Source organism: Macrosteles quadrilineatus, unplaced genomic scaffold (genome assembly GCF_028750875.1).
Source record: "Macrosteles quadrilineatus isolate MER2022 unplaced genomic scaffold, UCM_ALF_1.0 Scaffold_5__1_contigs__length_97177068, whole genome shotgun sequence".
Lineage (NCBI taxonomy): Eukaryota > Metazoa > Arthropoda > Insecta > Hemiptera > Cicadellidae > Macrosteles > Macrosteles quadrilineatus.
Window position 1 is genome coordinate 42,126,586 of NW_026542598.1, and position 21,984 is coordinate 42,148,569.

The following is a 21,984-nucleotide window of genomic DNA, read 5'->3' on the forward strand; positions in this document are numbered from 1 at the left end:
GGTGTGGTGCTATTCTCGAGTGCGGTCTACTTCGCCGAGGCCGGCTCGGAAAACTCTTTCTTCAAGTCGATCCCGGACGCGTTCTGGTGGGCCGTCGTCACCATGACAACCGTTGGCTACGGTGACATGACGTATGAAGTACATTTTACATTAACGATTGCATCTGGGGTCGTTCTCATGGACTCACCAGTAGACCCGCATTGATTTGATTTTGTTGCTAGATTTTACAGTTATTTTTTAGCTCTAGAGTGTCTTGGCTGATGGTTTATTGAAGAAAATTCTTTGTTTCGCCGGGCTCGGTTCTCCCCCGCCCCCTCCACTCCCGGGCTCTCTGTGATGTGTCGATGTTGTCTGCTTCCCCTGCAGGCCGTCTATGATATCCTCCTTAACTAGCATGCTTTACGGCTGTAATAAACGCGATTTGAGTCCGAACGATCTTCACTACTGTCGGTTTTTATGTTCGGTTTTTCACTATTTTACACCCTGTTTTCTCTCATTTTTTTTCTATTCGATGTTTTGTCATTGGATGTTTAGTTGTTAGAACTGGACTGTTTGAATTCAAATGATCAAATTACAGTTTAGTATTGCACAGCATAGGGGATAATTGTATACAAACAAGGAAGCCATCGTGTATAAACATGTAATCACCTTCCCTCACAGTTTATGAAGTAGTGGGCATCAAATTATACGTTTAACGTACCAATTATTTTCTATTCCTGTCGGTTGTTTTTTTTAGTTATTTTTACATGGGTTTTTACGCTTTTTCAAGAACTATAAAGCTATGATTTTGATTGGTGTAACAACATTATTTATATATTACCTACCGATACCAAACACATATTAATCGTCATTTAAAAAGTACTACGAATTTTTATTTGTTTATGTACCTGATGTTTTTCGTTTTTCATCGTTTCTTTAAATAAAGTTGACGTTAGTTCCAAATATTTAGAAACAATCTCTCTAAATGTAGAAATATCTCAGCCTAAAACCATGTTCTTCATAGGTCTAGCACGGTTACACCCTATTAAACTTTTGCAAAGCAACATGCAGCCAAATTTAAACCGTAAATCCCTTTGCTGGAGTTTAGAGTTTACTTTGACCAATCGAAGTTGTGCTGTGTGGGGTGATTGAGAGCCCTTGCCATAACAATTCTGACATCACATCATCGCAATTCGACAATATCTGCCTGCCTATCGTACAATGGCCCACCTGTTACTGCCCTCCCCATTGGTTTACGACCCAATTTTAGTTTATGTCGATTTGTAACTTCCTACTTGCAAACAATCTTGTCAATCAGCTAGAAAAAGGGAAATATTTAATTTTAAATTCTCTGCTTTTATTCCAACCGATTTTAAATCATTCAGTAAATTCTCAAAAGCTGTTTGCATTTTAAAATCCTACACAAAAGTAAAACTGCTTAAAATGTACAAATATTAGTGTATTTCTTCACAAAATGCCCTATTAAGGAAGCCTAACACGTAAACCTTTCCTGAAGCAACACCACTACTAGTGGGGGTTAAAGAGGGATGCCCTAAAAGTCATGACAGTCCTCAAGGATCATTGATTTCGACTGATCCCATTTCACCCCTCTTAAAACATTTTCTTAAGTGGTTCTCAGCTTATATTGTCGTCGACTTGTGGGGTTTCCAACTTGACTGTACGTCAAACGAGGGTGGTTTTTCTATGTGCTTCCCCAAAAAAGTTGCAAAATTTTTAATAATAATCCTAAATTGTATGAACTTATTCTTACTAATTCTATGAAACGTTGATCCTATATGCTCAATTAAGTTGTAAACGAACAAAACTTAGGACGGTTTAGTTTGTAATTTATCAAGTAAACATAGCCTGCAGGGGGTTAGTCAATGTTGTATGTTGTGTGATTGGTCGATCTGTACCGGGATGCACTTATCTTTCTATCCTATTATCTTCTCTCTTTCTCTCTTTCTTTCTCTCTCTTCCTTTCTTTCTTCTTCTCTTTCTCTCCTGTTTCTGTCTCTGTCTGTCTCCACGGTTGTTCTCATGTTGTACCAGTCGCTCTGCTGCCGCCGGTTCGCTGGAGTGACTCACTTAAACGACAACAAAGAATTTTCTACATGCGAGTGTGTGCCTCTGGGTGACTGTGTGTCTCAATCTATGATCAGCTGATCCAGTTTCAATTTTACCAGGGTTGCCAACTTGTGTGAAATACTAAAGTTATTAAACTGCAACCTCCTCAGAAGAAACCTTCGCTTGTTGCATTTCAAAATTGCAAGTAAATGTGTTTTTTGTCTTATTTAATCCATCTAACTAATAGTCCTTAAACAAAAGTGTATTCCTCATAGATTGGGACAAATACTGACAGAGATATGGTTGACCCTGGATAGTTCAGTAGTAATATATTCCTGAAACCAGTTCTCTGTCAGTACCATTGAACGAGTTTGTGCATGTGCGCGTGAACCCTAGTACCTGAATTGCCTTTTTTAACCCGTTTTTAAACGTTAATTTAAACTGTGTTACTTAAAGATGTTGCATATTTTAATACCTACTTTGATGCATAGACAAATAGAATAAATATATACCGACAACAGTGCTGCAGTTAGCATAAGTTCTGGCGTCCACCGCTAGGAGTGCCATGTAGTTACGTAGCGCATGAGCCAACTACACGGTGCTCCAACCGGTGGACGCCAGAACGTATACTAACCGCAGCACTGCTGTTGGTCTATATTTAATTATATTTGTCTATGATGCAACCGATTGGACATTAAGGTATTTTTGTAAACCCATTATTCAGTTTGAAAATAGTTTATAATTGCCGAGACGATTATTTTTACGTAGCCGAAGATAAAGCAACAATGTTTTAGTTACACAGTTGAAACGTTTTGTTCGTCCTTAGTTGTGACTTGTACGATTTTTGCCTGTGTTATGTATAGTTTGTTCATATCGTAGTTTGTATTTTATGATTGTTGTTTGTAGCCTATTTATGGTTCTGCAAACAAGCGTAGTTCAAGTTCAAATATACTGGAGGAGTTATTAGTCCCATTTAAAATCACAACTATTGAAAAAATGGCGTTATTCTTTCTTGACATGACCTCAACTGTTTAAAAATGCTGTGCTTTATATGGATTAAAATTTGTATTTTATTTTGTTTATCGTTCTTCTCTCTACCATGGTTCTGGGTCAAGAAGTTTTCCCTTTTTACGTTAAACCTATGATTAATTTTTAACTTCAGGAAATGGACCTTCATTTACCATCAAAAGTTAAATCGTATTTCTAATATTGAGTAAATGAGTTTCATTAAATTATATTTATTTAACTTATGTTTTAAAAATGTAAACATTCTTTCAAAACTGTGCCAAAGGAAATGAACATAAAATAAGTACGTTGTTTAAGTAAACCAAATAATTAATAAATCCAGGTAGCTGTTGACGTTTTTTATTGTCAACTGTTGCTGATAATAACAATTTTAACGAAACGATATCTATATACCAGAAGCGTACGACAAAATTCAGTCAAAAATTCCCTCTTCGCCATACTAAAATGACTTTTACCGGTATCTTGCTTGTTGTGCTTTCTATGTGCATGAATATTTTGTATAGTAGATTTTATGCATGTTTACAATTGTTTATTGACAACTAACTGTTCAACTCACAGAGCCAATCCCATCTTTCCACCATTTGTGTTAACCAAAATATTACGTTTTACTAATAGATTAACCTTCATCAATCTGTAAATTAAGTTGTGTAACGTATTATTTACATTTTTCATTCCAAACTGATTATTTATTCGTCAATTAGTTGTTGTTGATTTATTACAAAGCCATTATACGCCATATTTAATACTCAACATTTTATTCTGGTATAATTTACCTTAGTTTATTTTTGTTTTTAGAATGACACTTTCTGCTAAATGAGGAATTCTTATCAAGCTTAGAGTTTTTTTTGTTTTACATGCTTAACTAGACATAGACATTCATTTTCCTGCCTGTGCAAGACCCATTTATGAAACCGTTCGTCCCATTTAGGAATGTGCGTGCCTACGGGAACGTTACGTTTTCAAACTATCAGTTGCCTCTTTTCTAGCACAGTAGAGAGCGCTCGTCACCACAAGTTACAGTAGTTTTTCATCGTAGAAAATTCTTCGTAGGGACCATCTCTTGCAAGAACTGCAACTCTTGATAAATTTAATTGAAGAATTAGTTGATTGGTCAAGTTGTGAGACTGCATCTATTTCAAAACTCTAGTCGTTTGCTTGCAAATCTTCCTCCTATTATTATGTAATGACAGTGTAGCATTGCTGTAATATTGAATAAATTTGTTTGTAAATTAAATTAACCGGTATCATTCAAACACTGATTACTGTTCGCCATACTTAACTAAAATTGATTTAAATATTCATTACATTTGTTTACTAATCACTTATTGACATAACATTTTATTTGACCTATTACAGTATTTAATCGTATCACGAAATACATTATTATTATCACAACTGACTATTTTACACTCTACACTGATACTAAATCCAAATTGTATCATGTTGAGACCGTGTTCTTTAAAGAGGTGGTTCCTATTGTTAAACTCTCGAAGAAAGGTGTGTAGTAGATATACATTTTCAAATCATCCATAAGATTTATCTAGGACTAAAATAATGTTAAGCAATCTAAAACTATACTTAGTTGTACTCCAAATCACATATATATTGGCTTGTACACTGTATAATAGTATAATATGATCATGTTAAAATAAGTCATTGATGACCAGTGTGACACTTACATGTTTGTTTTCAAACATATTTTCCATCAATTGTTGCATATCTTGGGAATATCATAGCCAAAGAGAATTAAATATAGACCGACAGCAGTGTTGCGATTAGCATAAGTTCTGGCGTCCACCGCTGGGAGCACCTTGCACTCCTAGCGGTGGACGCCAGAACTTTTGCTAACTGCAGCACTGCTTTCGGTCTATATTTCATTGTATTTTTATTCTTCTACATACCTTTCTTTGCGAGTTTCGCAGTGAACTCGAGCCATTATGACACTGACTCCGTTCTAGGCCTGTCGGAGTTTGGGGAAAGATTGTTGGATCGCTGTGTGCGATTGCTGGTGTGCTCACCATCGCACTTCCCGTGCCTGTCATCGTCTCCAACTTCAACTATTTCTACCACCGTGAGACCGACCAGGAGGACATGCAGTCTCAGAACTTCAATCACGTGACTAGCTGTCCTTACCTCCCGGGCACGTTAGGTAACTAACAGCGAGTTACCTAGAGCTAGAGGCAATGAGTTGAGTTTTTGTAGTTATCCTGGCAAAAGTCGTGTCTATAATAGCTTCATAAATAGTTGTTTCAGCAACATTTACATCTTGCGTTGGATGGTATGTATGTATTTAACTGTAGCGTAGATAGCTGATAACAAATTACCTTCAGTTTAATTTCCAAGCTAAACCGTGGTTAGTAGTTTAATATTAGAAGGTAAAGTATATGTCAAAAATATCGAGTTCCTGTCACTTTTAGATTCTTAAAATGGGCCTATGACGTGTTGATAAAATGTTGGTATATAACTTGTTTGAATCTCTGAAAAATAAGGAATATTTTCGTATTATTTTTGTAACTGTGACGAACGAATTTCTCTTAAAATGTTTACATCTTAATGTTTAAATATAATGTAATCCATAGTAATTGTGATATTGCCTTCTTTAACACTCTTCTTAAAAGCTTCGTGGTTTGTAGTTTCGGTTGATACAACAAGAAGTAAACTTCTTCTTGATGCTAACTACTTATTGTTCCAATATCGGGTAAGACTTTGGTGCGAGAGGGACGCGTTCAATTCCCGGCGCACCCAAAAAACTTTTCTCATGTTGACCCCTTGTGAAATGCCACTGGTGCAGAAAAAATGAAGTAATGTCGAGCATGTCAAAAACCTGAATGGCAGTTTCTGCACGAATTATAATGTTCTTGTTCTGCGCAGGGCAACATATGAAGAAGAGCTCACTATCAGAGTCGTCGTCAGACATGATGGAGCTTGAAGAAGGGTTGTTGTTGGCTCGCGATATGAGCACCGTAAAGAAACACAACTGCAACCCTAGGCACAACAACAACATCAACGCTATGAGTATCGAGACTGACGTCTGACTAGTGGGTGAGTCAATACTTCGCTCTTTCAATTCAATATCTATTAAGGGTAAAGGATTATGATTGTCTACTTTGATCCATGTGATGCTCTTTGAGATTTTGCCATAGGCCCTATTTGGATAAGCCCTAGGGAAAAGTAATGTTATTTATCATCAGTGCTGTGAGGTTATTTTCCATTGAACTCCAACTTAACTTCCTTATACTGTTCATTTCGTCGGCTACAGTGAAATCAAAAAAGGTTGTATGATGTGATAAATATTCTAAGATCATTGTAATATTTGTGTCTCCTCTCGTTCCGATACACACACCTGGTTTCAAAGCCAGTCTATTTCATACTTTGGTAGTTGAATCCCAACTGTATTACTGTCTAAAATTCCAAGGAAGAACCGAAAAATCTCATACGATAAAATACATTGGGGAATGATAAAGGCTAGTCGAGCGGCCAGATAAATATCAATAAGCTTGCACGAACGGCTGTTACACACGGAAACCAGCCGCGTTTGACAGCAATGTAGACTGCGCTGTCAAATCAATGTTGTCTTCGTGGTTTTAGATATCTTCATTAGGGAAATGTAGAATCTTTGCGTTCCGTGAGACCTGCTTATCGTTAACTGGACCAATGAGTTGTCACTATTACCCTGTAATTCTTTTACGTCTATACTCAATGCTCTTACACTTATGACTCATTGATAGACAGAGGAACTAAGTGATCTTTTGCAAAATCTGTTTATCGTTAAGTGGCCCAACGATTTTTCATATTACCTTGTAATTCATGGACGTCTATCCTTAATGATCTTAAGACTCATTGATAGCCAGTCGATCTGAGTGATCTTTTGTAAAATATGTTTATCGTTAACCAATCCATCGAGTTAGTTTACCGACCTAATTCATCTTGCACTTGAAGTGTGTGAGATAAGCTATTCATCATCTGTCAAGTGGTAGGCTTGATTGTAGTCATCAGCGTCAGCGTCATAGGAACTTTCTCAAAGGTTTTGCTCGTTATTCTAGTCAAACGAACCGTTTCTCAAATATCAAGTTTTGTCGTAGTTCAACTTATTTAGGCGTACAAGCAAACTTGGAAAGGAAATAATTTTGAACAGTGAAGCTGCTTGTATTTTGTTTGTGTGGAATCTTCGACTGGAAGTGCTATTTTGAAATGTACAAAGAGCTATCTTATAATGCCAGTTTTGAATTTCTTCATAGTTTAATTTCAAACCTGAATCATTATATGAAAATATTATTCGTCTTCTTCCAGCTATTATTGTATTTTGACACATTCTGGTTTGATTTATAACCAAACCATTTGCTACCAATTCATGGGGTCAAACCTTGAATACATAAATTGAGAATAAGTGTGGTAGGACTGATAAATGCATAAGAAAACTACTAAACATATTCCTGATACATTTTATACTAATTTCCTGATTTTCATTATACTTGATTGTTTATTGATTCAACAGTAGCTAAATCAGATAAGAAAATGCCTCAAATATCCAGACAGTGGGCATTTTTAGCCAATCTTTCGCATATTAAAATGAGGTATCCCCAAACAATGGTTAATATATTTTGGAAGTGTAATTACGACATGAACCCTATTGAAATCTAGTTTTCCTTATTCAGAATACATACAATCTGGACATACTTTCCACTGATTCTGGCACTGTACACCACTCACATATGTTATTGATTTTGATTTTTAAAAACTGGTGACAACTTTAACTTGGGTGGAATGTCTAGTTGTATCAATAGCCAAAGCTTCACACATTCATTTCAATCAAATTTGACACTAACAACATTGGTTCCAAAAGGTAACCCAGCCAGAATACAGTTTACAAATTATGCATACATATTGTATCAACTGTTGTATTTGTTTATCACGTCATTTCTGAAGAGAGGATTTAATTTTCTGAAAACCAATCATTCCGAAAATTGCTCAATCGAATCCGACGCAAGTTTTGCTTTGCATGTAGTCTTTTGAAACTAATATTACTTAAATTATTATTTTACTACGAACCATTCAAATCTTCAAGGGAGGAGGTTCGTATTTCATATAGTATTTAATCTATGGTATTATTCAACGGTGTCAGCTGAGCGGCCTGAGCCTGTATTGCAGGCTTGTGCCAGTGTTACAGCTGATTCCCCCCCTCTTCCCAGTTTTATTGATCGTAGTTCTGCAGCCCACTTCCCGCTCCGGCCCAAATGGTGGCCGCCCTTCAACTTCTAATGTCTTCATTACTATTTCTATTTCCTACTTTGTTCTTACAGTACAGATAAATGCTGATGATTTTTATGCTGTGGTCTTTGAAGGAATTTAAAAGCCTTGCATTCAATAACTGTTCAAAAGAAAAACTTCAAAATGTTTAAGCAAAATTTTTTTAACCACCTGCTATTAAACTTGCTACCATATAATTTAAACTCGAATTTGTCATTATGTTATTATTGTCAAATTTGAAGTAGGTATGCAATTCCGTGCACTTTACAGTAACCCCTGCAAAATTAAATTTTGATTAACTTATGAGTACTTTTTTGTTTTTTAGAACACCTATATTCTTTAATTATATTAGGAACCCCCTCCCAGCACTTTAAAATATATAACAATATACCTAATTGGTAATTTTTAATGTTATTGTGATAATTGACCTGAAAGTTATGTTAAAACCCCATTCTAGAAGATTCAACACAGTTAGCAATATCATTCCAATAAAATAAATAATAATAAATGTATCACAAATAGGATATTATTGTATATAAATTAACAAACATATACATCCATATATGCCAGAAGGCTTAGTGAGATTACTCTCCTATTATTTTGGTAGTTTATTTATTTTAACATGTTATCCTCGATTTCCTAAGATGAAAAATTTCCAATTCTGACCTAGAATCCTGAGCACTAATTTTATATGAATTATAGAGAATAAAACTGAGAATCAAATAACATTGGAACATCAGCTGTAAACCTGATTCTGTAAATTCCGTTGAGTTCTCAATATTTTTATTACCTGTATCACTTTCTATATCAATACAGGATTTGTTCCTATTTTTCTCTACAAACCATTTTACTTACCGGTCCCCCCCCCCCAAAAAAAAAGCTGCTCCTTTAAAGAGAGCAGATTAATGGAATTAATCCTCATTAACCTATAACTAGGCATCTGCCTCAACTTTCTAAGAACTTCTTATCATCTTATATTTACATTTAGCTGTACATATGTATGACTGCTTTATTACATAAAATATATCCATATCTATACTTAAGCTAGACCTATTATATGTGTCCAATTCAAACCGATCCGAATTTGTAAGAAGTGGCTACACTGATTAATTTCTTCCCGGGGCCGGTCCTGCCGAAAGAGGTGGCTACAATTGTACAATACTCAGAAGGACGCACACGGTCACGAGGCACACAGCCTCCACTACTCACAAGGTGTCATTCCTACCGAAGACACGGATGGTCTCATAATTGGTGTCCCCATCTCATAATAATAATGAAAATAATAAAGTGCATCAAACTATGAGGAAATTGACATACATAATGCAAATTATATGTACATTAACATTTACCTGAAAGCACAAAAACTATGTCAAATAATAATATGTTTACACTTATACTGTTTACTCACAAGACGGTAAATACATATGGTATGAAAGATGGTAAGTGGTGATTGATTTCGATTGGACACTCCAATCATCATCAGACCCAATAGGTGAATATTCGTCTATTTTTTTACATATTTTTTGTGCTTTCAGGTAATTTAATAACACGTACGATGCTGGTTAAGACGTTATTAACATTAATTGCTAAATTAAATTTTTTTTGCAAATTATGCTAGTATGTGTCAAGGACCCTTATTAGCGGCATACACACAAACTCAGAGAAAACATACGCACAAAGGGCCTTTACTGTAAAAACGAACCTCGTATTATTTGGATTATATCTATCTGAATTCTGAAAGGATATTTATCTAGCTTTTCAATATGAATCATCGTGGGCAAAGCCGCGAAGTGTTGTGCTAGTTCATTAATCAGAATTAAAAACAATACTTTTCTTTTTCCAAGCTGGTACTTACCGGTATTTCATACTTCTGCAGCTCTACAGGCCTTGGTGGCCTTTTGCTTCCGTAACAGTTCGCCTCCAATTGGCTCGATCCTGCACCATCTCTCTCCAAACCCTCACTCTCAACGTCCTCAGGTCATCCTTCACTTCATCAAGCCATCTTCTTCTCGGCCTACCCCTTCCTCCTTTCCATGTTCTGCCACAACAGTTCTTTGGACTGTCTTCCTTGAGGCATTCTCCACATGGCCCAACCAACCGATCCTTCTTGCTTTGATGAAGCACGCAATATCCTCCAGTTCAGTTGCAAAATTTCATTTAATTTTATATTCTTTAATATCCTCCATCTGTATTCTTCTTATCATTTTCCTTTCTAACACCCTCATGCTTGAGTTCGCTGCGGAAAGGGACTAGGTTTCTGTGCCTTACATAACAACCATCGAACACGTAACAACAGGCTTCATTAGCTTCATCATTGTCTTTGTGGGTAGCTTGGATCTGAGGATCACAGGGTTAGCAAAATGCTCTGTTGCCATATTATGTTTGTGATTTCTTGCGCAACAGTGTTTTTGCTATTCAAATCTGTCCCAAGGTAATAATGTATCCACACCCTTGAAAACGTAGGTACCTTTGTCCAAGTTTTGGATTCTTTTTCTGACTTCCGCTTCAGACATTTTTCCTAGTTGTTATCATCACAAATATTCTTTGTTGGATATCTTTCATTGGAGTAACTGATCAATCACTAGAAAACTTTCAATACTCGTTGTCGCTGTCACGAACAGGGGTTCTATACACATGCAAACCTCAGCATGGGTTCTACATGGGTTGTTGCCCCATGCAAACCTCAGCGGTACCCATAAACACGCCTTATTTTGACAGGGAACTTTTTCAGGGCAAAAGAGCTTAAAAGAAGATACCACAGCAGACTACTTTTGGTTTTACTGTTTAACCTTAATACAATTAGAACTTGATCTTGAGAATTTCCAATATAGGGAAAAAGCTAAAACCTTAGGTCTCATGGTATAAGACCTGTACAGATTTACTTTTTCGTTTTGATGTCCCCAGAGGCCGAACACACTACAGTATTTGTTCAAATTCATATGTCATTTAGCACGATAACTTGAACCAAAATTATCGGATTTTGATGAAAATTTTTCCAAACCTGTAAACCTATGTTTATTCAAACGAGTTCGCGAACCTGCATGATCCTCCAACCTTCCCTGTATCAGAAAACCTAAGTACTCATTAAAATTAATGTTATTTAAATAGGATATAAATCTGACTATTTTAAGGGAATACTTAAGCAGAAATCCAGCCCGGTAAATGGAAATTCGCTTAGTCTGCAGGTTTGCTGCAGCAGGGGTACTGTACAGTTATTGGTTACCCATAAATTTCAAAAAAAAATTAAATTTAAAATTCTATGTTATTCTTATGGAGAATAAGAAAACCGTTGAAGTTTGCTCGTTTATGCGGATACATTTTGTTCAAACTTGGAAAATAAATTATATACTACGCTATTAATATTTTTCTAAAACCACACTTTATTACCCTCCCTGTAGCAGCAAACATAGGTGCTCGTTAAACCTAATGTTATTGAAATAGATTTAATTGAAAATCAAATCAGGCAAATGGAAATTCTCTTAGTCTGCAGGTTTGCTGCAGCAGGTGTAATTGGTTACAGAGTGTGTTGTGTTCTAAAATTATTTAACCACAGTACTATAATGTGTGTTTTGTTACAACACCTGAGAACTAGTGCAACACTCTGACAATTTGTTTGTTGCAACAATCTGATGACTGTTTTGTTGCAGCATTCTGATAACAGATTTGTTGCAACATTCTGATGACACTGTTTTGTTGCAGCATTCTGATGACAGATTTGTTGCAACATTCTGATGACACTGTTTTGTTGCAGCATTCTGATGACAGATTTGTTGCAAAATTCTGATGACACTGTTTTGTTGCAACCATCTGATGGCACTGTTTTGTTGCAACCATCTGATGGCACTGTTTTGTGTCAACCATCTGATGACACTGTTTTGTTTCAACGTTCTGATGACTGTTTTGTTGCAACATTCTGATGACTGTTTTGTGGCAACCATCTGATGGCACTGTTTTGTGTCAACCATCTGATGACACTGTTTTGTTTCAACGTTCTGATGACTGTTTTGTTGCAACATTCTGATGACTGTTTTGTGGCAACCATCTGATGGCACTGTTTTGTGGCAACCATCTGATGGCACTGTTTTGTTGCAGTACGTGAAGGAGGCGTGCAGCTGCAACAGGAACCAAGTCTCATCTCCTCATACACAGTCATGATTCTGAATGAATACAAGGAATACGATGATTGTGTTGTTGCAGTAGGTAAGGACAAACCCATAACCCTCCAACCATATCATTTCTCATTGTAAAAACTATCTACAACATTAATATTTAGTTAGATGATTGGGGGACGGGATTATTCTCAAATACAGGAGCTTTTACCAATTTAATTAAACTCTAAGACTTCCACAATCATGGTGCGTTCTAAGAATGTTATCAATACTGTATCGAAGTTTTGTTTTAATATTGATATTCTCAGTAACTAAAAGCATTATATATATTAATCTAAACCATAAAGTCTGTTTTCTAAACCATAAGAATAAAAAAAAATGTAATACGTAAGACTGCTAGAATTTTATTCATCTTATGTGATATTGCAATCTTACGATGATATTTTTCTTGGATTATAGACAAATATATTAATAAAATATGAATAAAGAGGTATATTAGAAAAATATATATAATTGGTTATCAGAGCAAAAGGCTTTTTCTGAACACAGCTTAGACAAGCAAGTTCTACTGTAGATCATTCAGTCTGTTGGCAGCCTTTAAAGCTAACAAAGTGCAAGACAGTGGCGGCGTTAGCGAGCTATGGTGCCTGCGAGCTGGAGAGTCCCGCAAGTCTTGACCGGGATTTTTTGGAAATTTTACCACTATAAAGATCTGTCATATGGGCCCTCCTATCGTGACAATATTTATTTATTTTAATAATGAGTATCACTATACTTTTCTATGACAAAAGTTTGCCTTGAAAGATCTAGTACAAAGTCAGAAAATTGGGCTGAGCTTTTACGACCGCGATAACATCACCACTGCAGAACGCGTCTGCAAGGATCACGCTTTTGCCATGATTGCAGATGTCAAGAACATTCCCTTGTGGGTGACGATGACAATGTGTCCAAGGCCGCAGGAAATGTTCAAAATTTTGCTGTAATCGCGGAAGACAATAATGATGGCCACAAACCCATGACCGTGGGATACGTTCAGGATTTTGCTGCGATAATGGAAGACGATATTATGTTTCCGTGACCGTGCAAGATAGGCTATTCAATATTTTGACGCTATGGCAGAAAACGATGATTACGTTTTGATTCGCAGGAGATATTTATGATTTTGCCGCAGTTGCAGAAAATATTATGTTTCCGTCATTGTGGGAGATTTTAGGGATTTTACCACGATCATGGGAGACAATGATATTGATTCCGTGACTGTGGGAGGTGTTAACAATTTTGCCACGGTCACTGAGGATGATGGTAATATTTCCATGACCTATGAAGATATTCAGGATTTTGCCTGATTTCATTTTGCGTGATCATGGAAGACGATGATGACACCTCAAGGATTCCGTGCCAAGCTCAAGTGCAAGCTTAAGTAATAATACCTGACATAATGTGTTTAAAGATTATTGGGAGGGGGGGCCTGGTAAACTAACTTGCCGGCTCTTATTCCCGCCACTGGTCCAGGTAAAGCAGAAAAGAGTAGAAATAAAGCATTACTAAATAAAAGATTCATAAGAGTCATAGAAAAAAAGGACACACATAATAGATAAACAATAAGTTTGCCTTTACATAACATATCTAAACAAAAATTTTTTTGACTATGATCGTTTTTCCCCGTGCACCCTTCATGTATGTTGCAGTGTGAGAGGCAGGCCTGTGAGGCCAATGGGCCACGTCGCCACTTCACTATGGTGCTTTCCCTCAATGTGACTCTATATTACATGTATGTTGCAGTGCGAGAGGCAGGCCTGTGAGTCCAATGGGCCATGTCGCCACTTCACTATGGTGCTTTCCCTCAACGTGTCTCTATATTATATGTATGTTGCAGTGCGAGAGGCAGGCCTGTGAGTCAAATGGGCCACGTCGTCACTTCACTATGGTGCTTTCCCTCAATTTGACTCTATATAACATGTATGTTGCGGTGCGAGAGCAGGCCTGTGAGTCCAATGGGCGACGTCGCCACTTCACTATGGTGCTTTCCCTCAATGTCACTCTATATTACATGTATGTTGCAGTGCGAGAGGCAGGCCTGTGAGTCCAATGGGCCACGTCGCCACTTCACTATGGTGCTTTCCCTCAATGTCACTCTATATTACATGTATGTTGCAGTGCGAGAGGCAGGCCTGTGAGTCCAATGGGCCACGTCGCCACTTCACTATGGTGCTTTCCCTCAATGTCACTCTATATTACATGTATGTTGCAGTGCGAGAGGCAGGCCTGTGAGTCCAATGGGCCACGTCGCCACTTCACTATGGTGCTTTCCCTCAATGTCACTCTATATTACATGTATGTTGCAGTGCGAGAGGCAGGCCTGTGAGTCCAATGGGCCACGTCGCCACTTCACTATGGTGCTTTCCCTCAATCGGAACTCTCCATGTTATGTGAGTGTACCGCGCGTTGCCAGCAATTACCACTAAAATCGACTGACTTTTAATAATTAAATAATAATAATTACGTATTACTTTATAACTCAATAATATTATTAATTATTATTGGTCTTGCCAAAGAAAGTGACCGTTTTTTATAATAGACTTTGAATTTTTATATTATTATTAATTATTATGATTAAGCTAGTACCTTGACCGTAAGGTTCCCATCCCGTGTACAGGCTGACGCGAATATCTGCATTGATAAATGACATATTCTTTTTTTACTTATTGATTTTTCTATATTTTTGGTGCAAATATAAAGGTTGTATGAAATAAAGTGCCTCAAACATATGCTATACAAAATATGTTTTACTATTGTTATTTAATTTGCTGATTAAGTCGTGTTTTTGGTACGTTTGTACATAACTGTTCTCTATGTGTACTTATTTCCCACCTGAACTTTTATGCTAGACTTAAAGTAAAAGAGAAACCGACTCCATGGGCTCTGTACATTATAGAGTTTATGGAGTGTTCGCTTACTTTAATGTTTCCAATGAATATTTCGTCACAAGGGGGTGTGGACAGCCATCCCTAGGATTTATTTCCTAAGTCTAAATTATTGATAATCCTAACAATTACCCTACAGAAACAATTCTACTAGACAAAAAATATATATTTTAACGTTGTTCAACATAATGTACCAATGTAAGAAAAAAAGTCCAAATATTTATTCGATAAAATTGAGTTTTTTAAGATGAATTAAGTTAAGATATTCTACACTTGAGTAAAAAGAACACCAACTTCAACAGTATTAAATAAATATAACACTTGTGCTTAGATATAAATACCCTGTGATATATTTTTCTTCTATATTGTGTGCATAGTTGGATTTTCCAGCACAATTTCCGTTTGATTCTTTGCTTGGACAAAATTGTAATCCATGGGTATTAAACACAGCATTACTGATATTGCAAACACATTTCAGTCAAAAATGTATAAACAAGTAAACATTCAAGTTGGCACTTGATTTTTTATATTCATATAAAAAACATTTGATTTGTTTCACAAATCCACGTTTGTGAGGTGAACAAAAATATGCCTACAAACTTGAGCCCCAAATACATCCTCGAACATTATTAAACCTCCAGAACAAGTATCTAATTCAACATTTTTTTAACCAAGCTATATTGTTCTATAAATGCTAATTATGACAATTAAATCATTATTTTACTGCATAAAAAGTAACGCCTACCCTCTTTTACTCTTAAAAATTTGTTTAAACTGTTTGCCCTCGCGAAGAAGGTAAAATTTAAACGATACATATTTGGATGGAAATAGTTGTACTCCAGACATTATTGAAGGAATGTAAAAAAAATTATTCTAATGCCAAAAAATACATCGCAGTAAATATAAATAATAAACCAGAATTTTAGGTGTTTAAAATTAATCTCCTTTTGTCCGGCGTGTGGTTTGCATGTGATTCGCCCCTCTTCATCTACCTTGTGGGGGAGATTTTCCCTTTCTTGTGCCCCCAACAAACCTGAAAACCCTTAATTGTGTTCAATATTATTCCATTAGTTTTAATCTCGGTGCCATTACACGTATAATAACAGATATCACCAAGAACTTGCAGAAATCAATACATTTTTTTACCAATAATTTCCTAATATTAATAAAACATAGTAAACCTTGTACAATTTTGGAAAAAGTTATTAAACTCATCGAGCAAATATTCCGTCAATTACCTTCCATTCACATACATTTTTATTTCATACGTAAATCAGTTTTGAGAATTCAAAACATGTTCTTAAATGATCACAAATAACAATTAAGTTAACTTGGGGGGCGTAGGGTTTACAAGAGAAAATTTACACTCACGGAAAATTACCAACCAAAGAAAACAATAAGCAATTTCAAAAATTCAACAAAACGCTGAAAATTCCCTCAAAACATTGTAAAACTCTATTCTAAAATCAACTACTCTATTTCAATATTCTAATCGAGTTACTTGATTTTATAAGCTTAACTTAGAACACCCAGATTATGTGTTTATCAATGTATCAGCCTGCTACATGTCCTACTTCTCTTATAATGTCCTTCTGATATATATCTGCTTCCTTATCGACAGTTCAATGAAAAATAACGAAATAAGTAGATATTTACATTTTTGCTGCAGACTGTGTATCGTATACTCTAACAGCCTGGGGTTTGCCCTATGTAGCGCATGCAGCATAGTTCTGGCTTAACCTTGCGGATGCGGCTGTTTAGCCTTCTCAAGCCCGAGGCTCATCAGTGTTAAATCTCGAGCTCAGCCTCTGTAGTAACTGTTCTCAAACTGTTTTGTAACTAAATTAGTCTGTCAAAATTTTTGTGACAACAAATTTAAACTTAATTATTCATGGTTTATAAAAAATCTACTTTCATTTGTATTTTTCAAATATTATTCAAGGTGTAGGACTTGTAGGCTAACAATATTCTTTTATAAATTTTAAACGGAAATGTAAACAAGTGAGATATTTATTATTGGATGTATCTTTTGAGGAAAATAAATTTACAGGGAATTCATGGCTAACTCCAGTTTTTTCGTTGAATTTATCTAAATACACAATGTACCTTAATTTAGTTTGTTTAGTGAAATTAATCTTTGATTTATTGAAGTAGTGTAAGTATAAACGTACATCAAAAATTCACGTAAATGCAGGATCCCAACAATTCCAGAAAATATATTTGAATGAATAAATAAACAAATTCATTCAAATAACTAAAAAACTATTAATAAATTAGACCATGTAAATTAATGTTTTCATAATGTCTAACTTTTTCTTCACAGTAAGAAATTGAGTCACGACCAAATTAACTTTAGTTTATAATTTAACCTTCAGGTAAAACATATTTTTCCATTACTTTAATATTAGGGATACTTTTGTAGAGAGAACTCTAAACAAATCATAATATGGATGTTGTTAAATATAAAAAGTAAATCAAGGAAATAACTTTTTAATTGCTGTAAACAGTTGATGGTCTTCAATGGTTTTGAAACAAATAATTTGATAAATAATCTGTTGAGAAATAAATCTGTTATAGATACAAACACGTTTTTCCTAGAAGATTCCTAAAAAAAAATCAAATGGAATAGTCTACATTTTTAAGGTAATATTTTAAAAATAAACTACTGAAAACCCTATTGTAAAATGAATAAAGACAAACATGACCTTTAAGTTGATAAAATTGAAAACACCTAACACGTTAAGGATATGACGCTTGCCAAAAAAAATAATTTTTTACAAAAATTCTATTTAAATCTTGAATGAGAAGGTTAAACGGCCAGTAGAATCGCTAGGTGATTTTATAGATAATATTATCATAAATTCTCAGTTAGGACTGCTATTTCTTTCAAATTTTAGTACTAGGCTAATATAGTCGGGGAATAGGCCAGAGTTCCCATGCAATTTGCCACTGAAATTATTACTGTAGATAATGTTGTCATTTCCTCTGTATTATTATCTCAATATTTTTGACTCCAAAAACATTTTTGTTTAACTTTTTTTCTTGGAGTGAAGGGCTGACTGTTCAGCCCAATAAGGACTGTTATTCACCTAGCATTACGTCTCATTTGGTTGTGTACCCACTAAATAGTTTGTAATCATAGCAACTAAACTCACCAAAACAAAAGGGTGTCGTGTGTTTTTGAGTGGAATTTTCAATAGGAACAAAATAATTGCAATTCCAAAATCAAGCTAAACCATTTTAAGATATGATAGCAGCATTGAGTAATATTTGGTGATATAGTTTTCATTCATTTCAAACAGAATACGCAGTATTTTTAATGCTATTTTAATTGGGAAACCTGAAATTTCCTTTTGAAAAACACAGGACACCTTACACCATCTAAGCATGGTCAGAATACTTGATATGTTATCAAGTTTCATTTTATATATTTAATATTTACTTTGTTACGAATAAAACTCAAAGATATCAAAGATGCAATAAGGTCTTGTCTAAAGACAAACTTTTATTTTAGTAGTAAGCGGATTCTAAGTTATGCCGACTCTGTATAGTGACATATCATATATACGATGTAAATATAGCAGTTCTGCGCCATTTTTTAATGCTCGAATTATGTAATTCTTGAATATGCTGTATATATGAGGATGCCAGTAAGCTTAATTTCCATTACACAGACTTTAGTCGATACTTTTAATGTACTATTACAATCAACGTATGTGAATTACAAAATGAAATGCCTTTATAATCAATAGCCTACAGCTCATATTAGGAATACATTGCTTTTATAGAAGGCTTGATATTTTGATTTGTAATTCCTCGTCATGAAGTTATTTGTAACTGCAGAATACAATTGATTTATTAGAAATAGAATTTTACTAAAAGTAAAACTAAGAGACCGTGCACTTAAAACTTTGGTTTGAGTTTATCGGCTTTTGGATCCTGTTTCTGTTTAGTGTAACCGTCAGAAACGAACTAAGTTTAACGTAAAATGTCCGGAATTCAGTGACCATTAATGGCAATTTCATCCAAGCCAAGACAATACTCTGGGTCGAGCTCGACATACTTTGATTGTAACACCATTATCACAAATCAATCCATCTGGCAAACCCGATAAACAAAATATTTTTATATTTATGTGCCACCAAGTTTTGTACGATATTCGCTTTTAATGACATGAGTAAAGAAAAGATACCGTTGCGTTCAAAAGTACTACAATCAGTTTGTTAAGCTAACCGTTATTTTCAGTATTACAGATTGAAACTTAATGGCAATCACGGGATAACAGTCCTTATGTCACGGCCTGTGCCGATCTTCTGCCATCGTCTCTCGTCATATCACGTTACGTCATTTCTCATTCATTCGACACATTTATTGTAAAAATAACAAAAATATAGGTATATTATTATAAAGTCCTAGATTTTGAGCACTGTTTTAAGTGCTTGTATTTATATTGGGCTGTGCGGCGTTGAACCACGAGCAAACGTTTTACCAATATCGTAGGTTTGGAGTAGCTTTTACGCATAGTTAAGCACCCCCGGTGGTGATTCATTCCCTCTAGGTTACTCGGTACACTGCGCCCGGCTCGTCTTCCTCAGCAGTGTTGCCAACACTTACGTTGCATCACCGATGGTTTATAAACATTTCATTTAAGTTAAGTTTGAGATTACAAAGTTGGCAGCTCTGTGAGTTGCCCATCTCCTTGAGCGCACTGTACCTCGGATACAAGCGCATACTATAGAAATGTGACTGTTGCCCATGTATTCTACTTTCTGTGATTAGCTCTATTTCACATGGCCACTTGAGATAAAACAGCTGAAATTATAATAAACCATTTGTTAACACTATACAAGTAAAAAATATTTGGCGAAATGGAAAACTGAGAAAACAATTTATAAGTTACATGGGGATGCTTCAGTTTCTTTATCATTTAAATAACTCAAGACAAAACTACATTAGTATAGTCGCCATTTCAAAATAAAGTAATTAAAGTATCTAACTCATACATAAACAAAAGCCAAAATGGACTCATATTTTCTTGTGAAAAACACAAAGCCTGTGAAAAATAGGTAGAGTTAAATTTGCCTAGAGATAAACAATATTTTATTTTTTTTTAAAAAGTATTTCTCACCAGAATCGGTTTCTTAACAACATACTCCGACAATGTTGCTGTTAAGTGATTCGTGTGGGCATTTGAAATAGGCCTAACTACTTGTTGTTATTGTTATTCGATTTGTTGGTTATGTTTGTACGAGACATTGTATATGAGATTAGTTAGTTGAAATTTTTTATTTAGCATTTAAAATACATTCGAAACATCATTTTCTATAGTGGCAAAGGGGCAAGAGCGTATTTTAATCCGTATGTTCTAGGCTTCGAGACAGGTATTGTAGAAATCTTTTAATTACATAATTCAAGAGTTACCAGTAACTGTAGACATTTATCTTATTTATACGAATCTTAATGATTATTATATAATAATGCAAACATTCCTAGATTGTTATGTAAATAATTGTGTTTTTTAACAATGAAAATGTGTTTATAGTCTATTGTAAAAAGATGGAGGTGTGTGTGTTTGCTGGTTGGCAGAGTTTTCTGCAGCTTATGTATTGACCGTTTCAAATTTGTTTATATTTTTAAAGTGTAACTTTCGTAGAAAGATACACACGGACGTACTCGTATTAAGCTTTCAAACCGGTCCACGCAGCCAGCGGGTTTACATGAGACAAGAGCTTGCTTGGCTGGTGAGGAAAGTGGGTCTTGCCTTTGTTGTTTTGTATATATGGCATTTAGTTTTAGGCTGGCGGTTGAAATAAGTGAATTTATGAACCTTTCCATTCTCCTGATCAAGACTCAGTTCTGAGAGCAAAGGTGGCATAGCAATCATAATGAGCAAACACGAAAATGCTCTCCAATCGAAAAAGTTATAAAGTTGAAATTGTCTTATCTCAAAAATTTAAAAATGTTTTTAGTTTTTTTTTTTTTTTTGCTGAAACATTTGAATGATGGTAAACATAAGAATTTAATACATGAAGAATGTTAGTTTTGCATTGCTTTTTCTCACCTTGTCCTGAAACTTTTAAGTGTCTAAGTTTTAACCAAAATAATAAATATTTTGAAATAAGAATCATAGCATGGAATGAATTATAAAATATTGCATTTGAATTATCTTCAAACTCAGAAGAGGATTTTCAATACATGAGTAATATATAGTCAAATGAAAAATGTATACTTGCGGTAGGCCTATTAAAAGAAAAATTACATTTAGCTTTCCTCTTACACAGAATTGGAGAAAATACAGTATAAAAACTAATTTTTTAAACCCTAACCTGAAACATTCAAAATATAAAAATTCATTTGGTAAAGCAGATTTCCAGAGATACTGAGATCAGTAGAGTACAATATTAGTGGCATCAGATTATGACAGAATGGATCATTTTCGCATATAAATTCACTTGTTTCACTCATCATATTTTATGCATTGTATGTGATATTTCTTCAATAAAATCAGTAACATTAGGAAGTTGATTGTTTACTTAAAGAATGTTTAAAGTTGTTAAATGTCGTAATAGGAACGATTGGCCCAGAGAAAGTGTATGTTAGCGTGTATGGTGCAGTACATATCATAGCATGTA

General features: G+C 35.1%; 1 protein-coding gene across 9 annotated transcripts in view; it reads left to right on the forward strand.

Moving 5' to 3' along the window:
* LOC128994798 (potassium voltage-gated channel protein Shaker) overlaps positions 1–21,307 on the forward strand; it is a 598,708-nt gene extending 577,401 nt beyond the window's left edge. For 5 of the 9 annotated variants that reach the window (XM_054419577.1, XM_054419583.1, XM_054419581.1 and 2 more), the window contains exons 5-9: positions 2–131; positions 5,031–5,221; positions 5,944–6,114; positions 12,412–12,519; positions 14,211–14,275. In XM_054419577.1, the coding sequence (XP_054275552.1) occupies positions 2–131; positions 5,031–5,221; positions 5,944–6,107 (485 nt within the window). In that variant the 3' untranslated portion in view covers positions 6,108–6,114; positions 12,412–12,519; positions 14,211–14,275. Of the gene's footprint in view, position 1; positions 139–5,030; positions 5,222–5,943; positions 6,115–12,411; positions 12,520–14,210; positions 14,276–14,491; positions 14,558–14,773 lie in introns of those variants that run through there. The other 4 variants (XM_054419578.1, XM_054419579.1, XM_054419580.1 and 1 more) reach the window with 4 other exon arrangements.
* Positions 21,308–21,984: the final 677 nt, after the last annotated feature.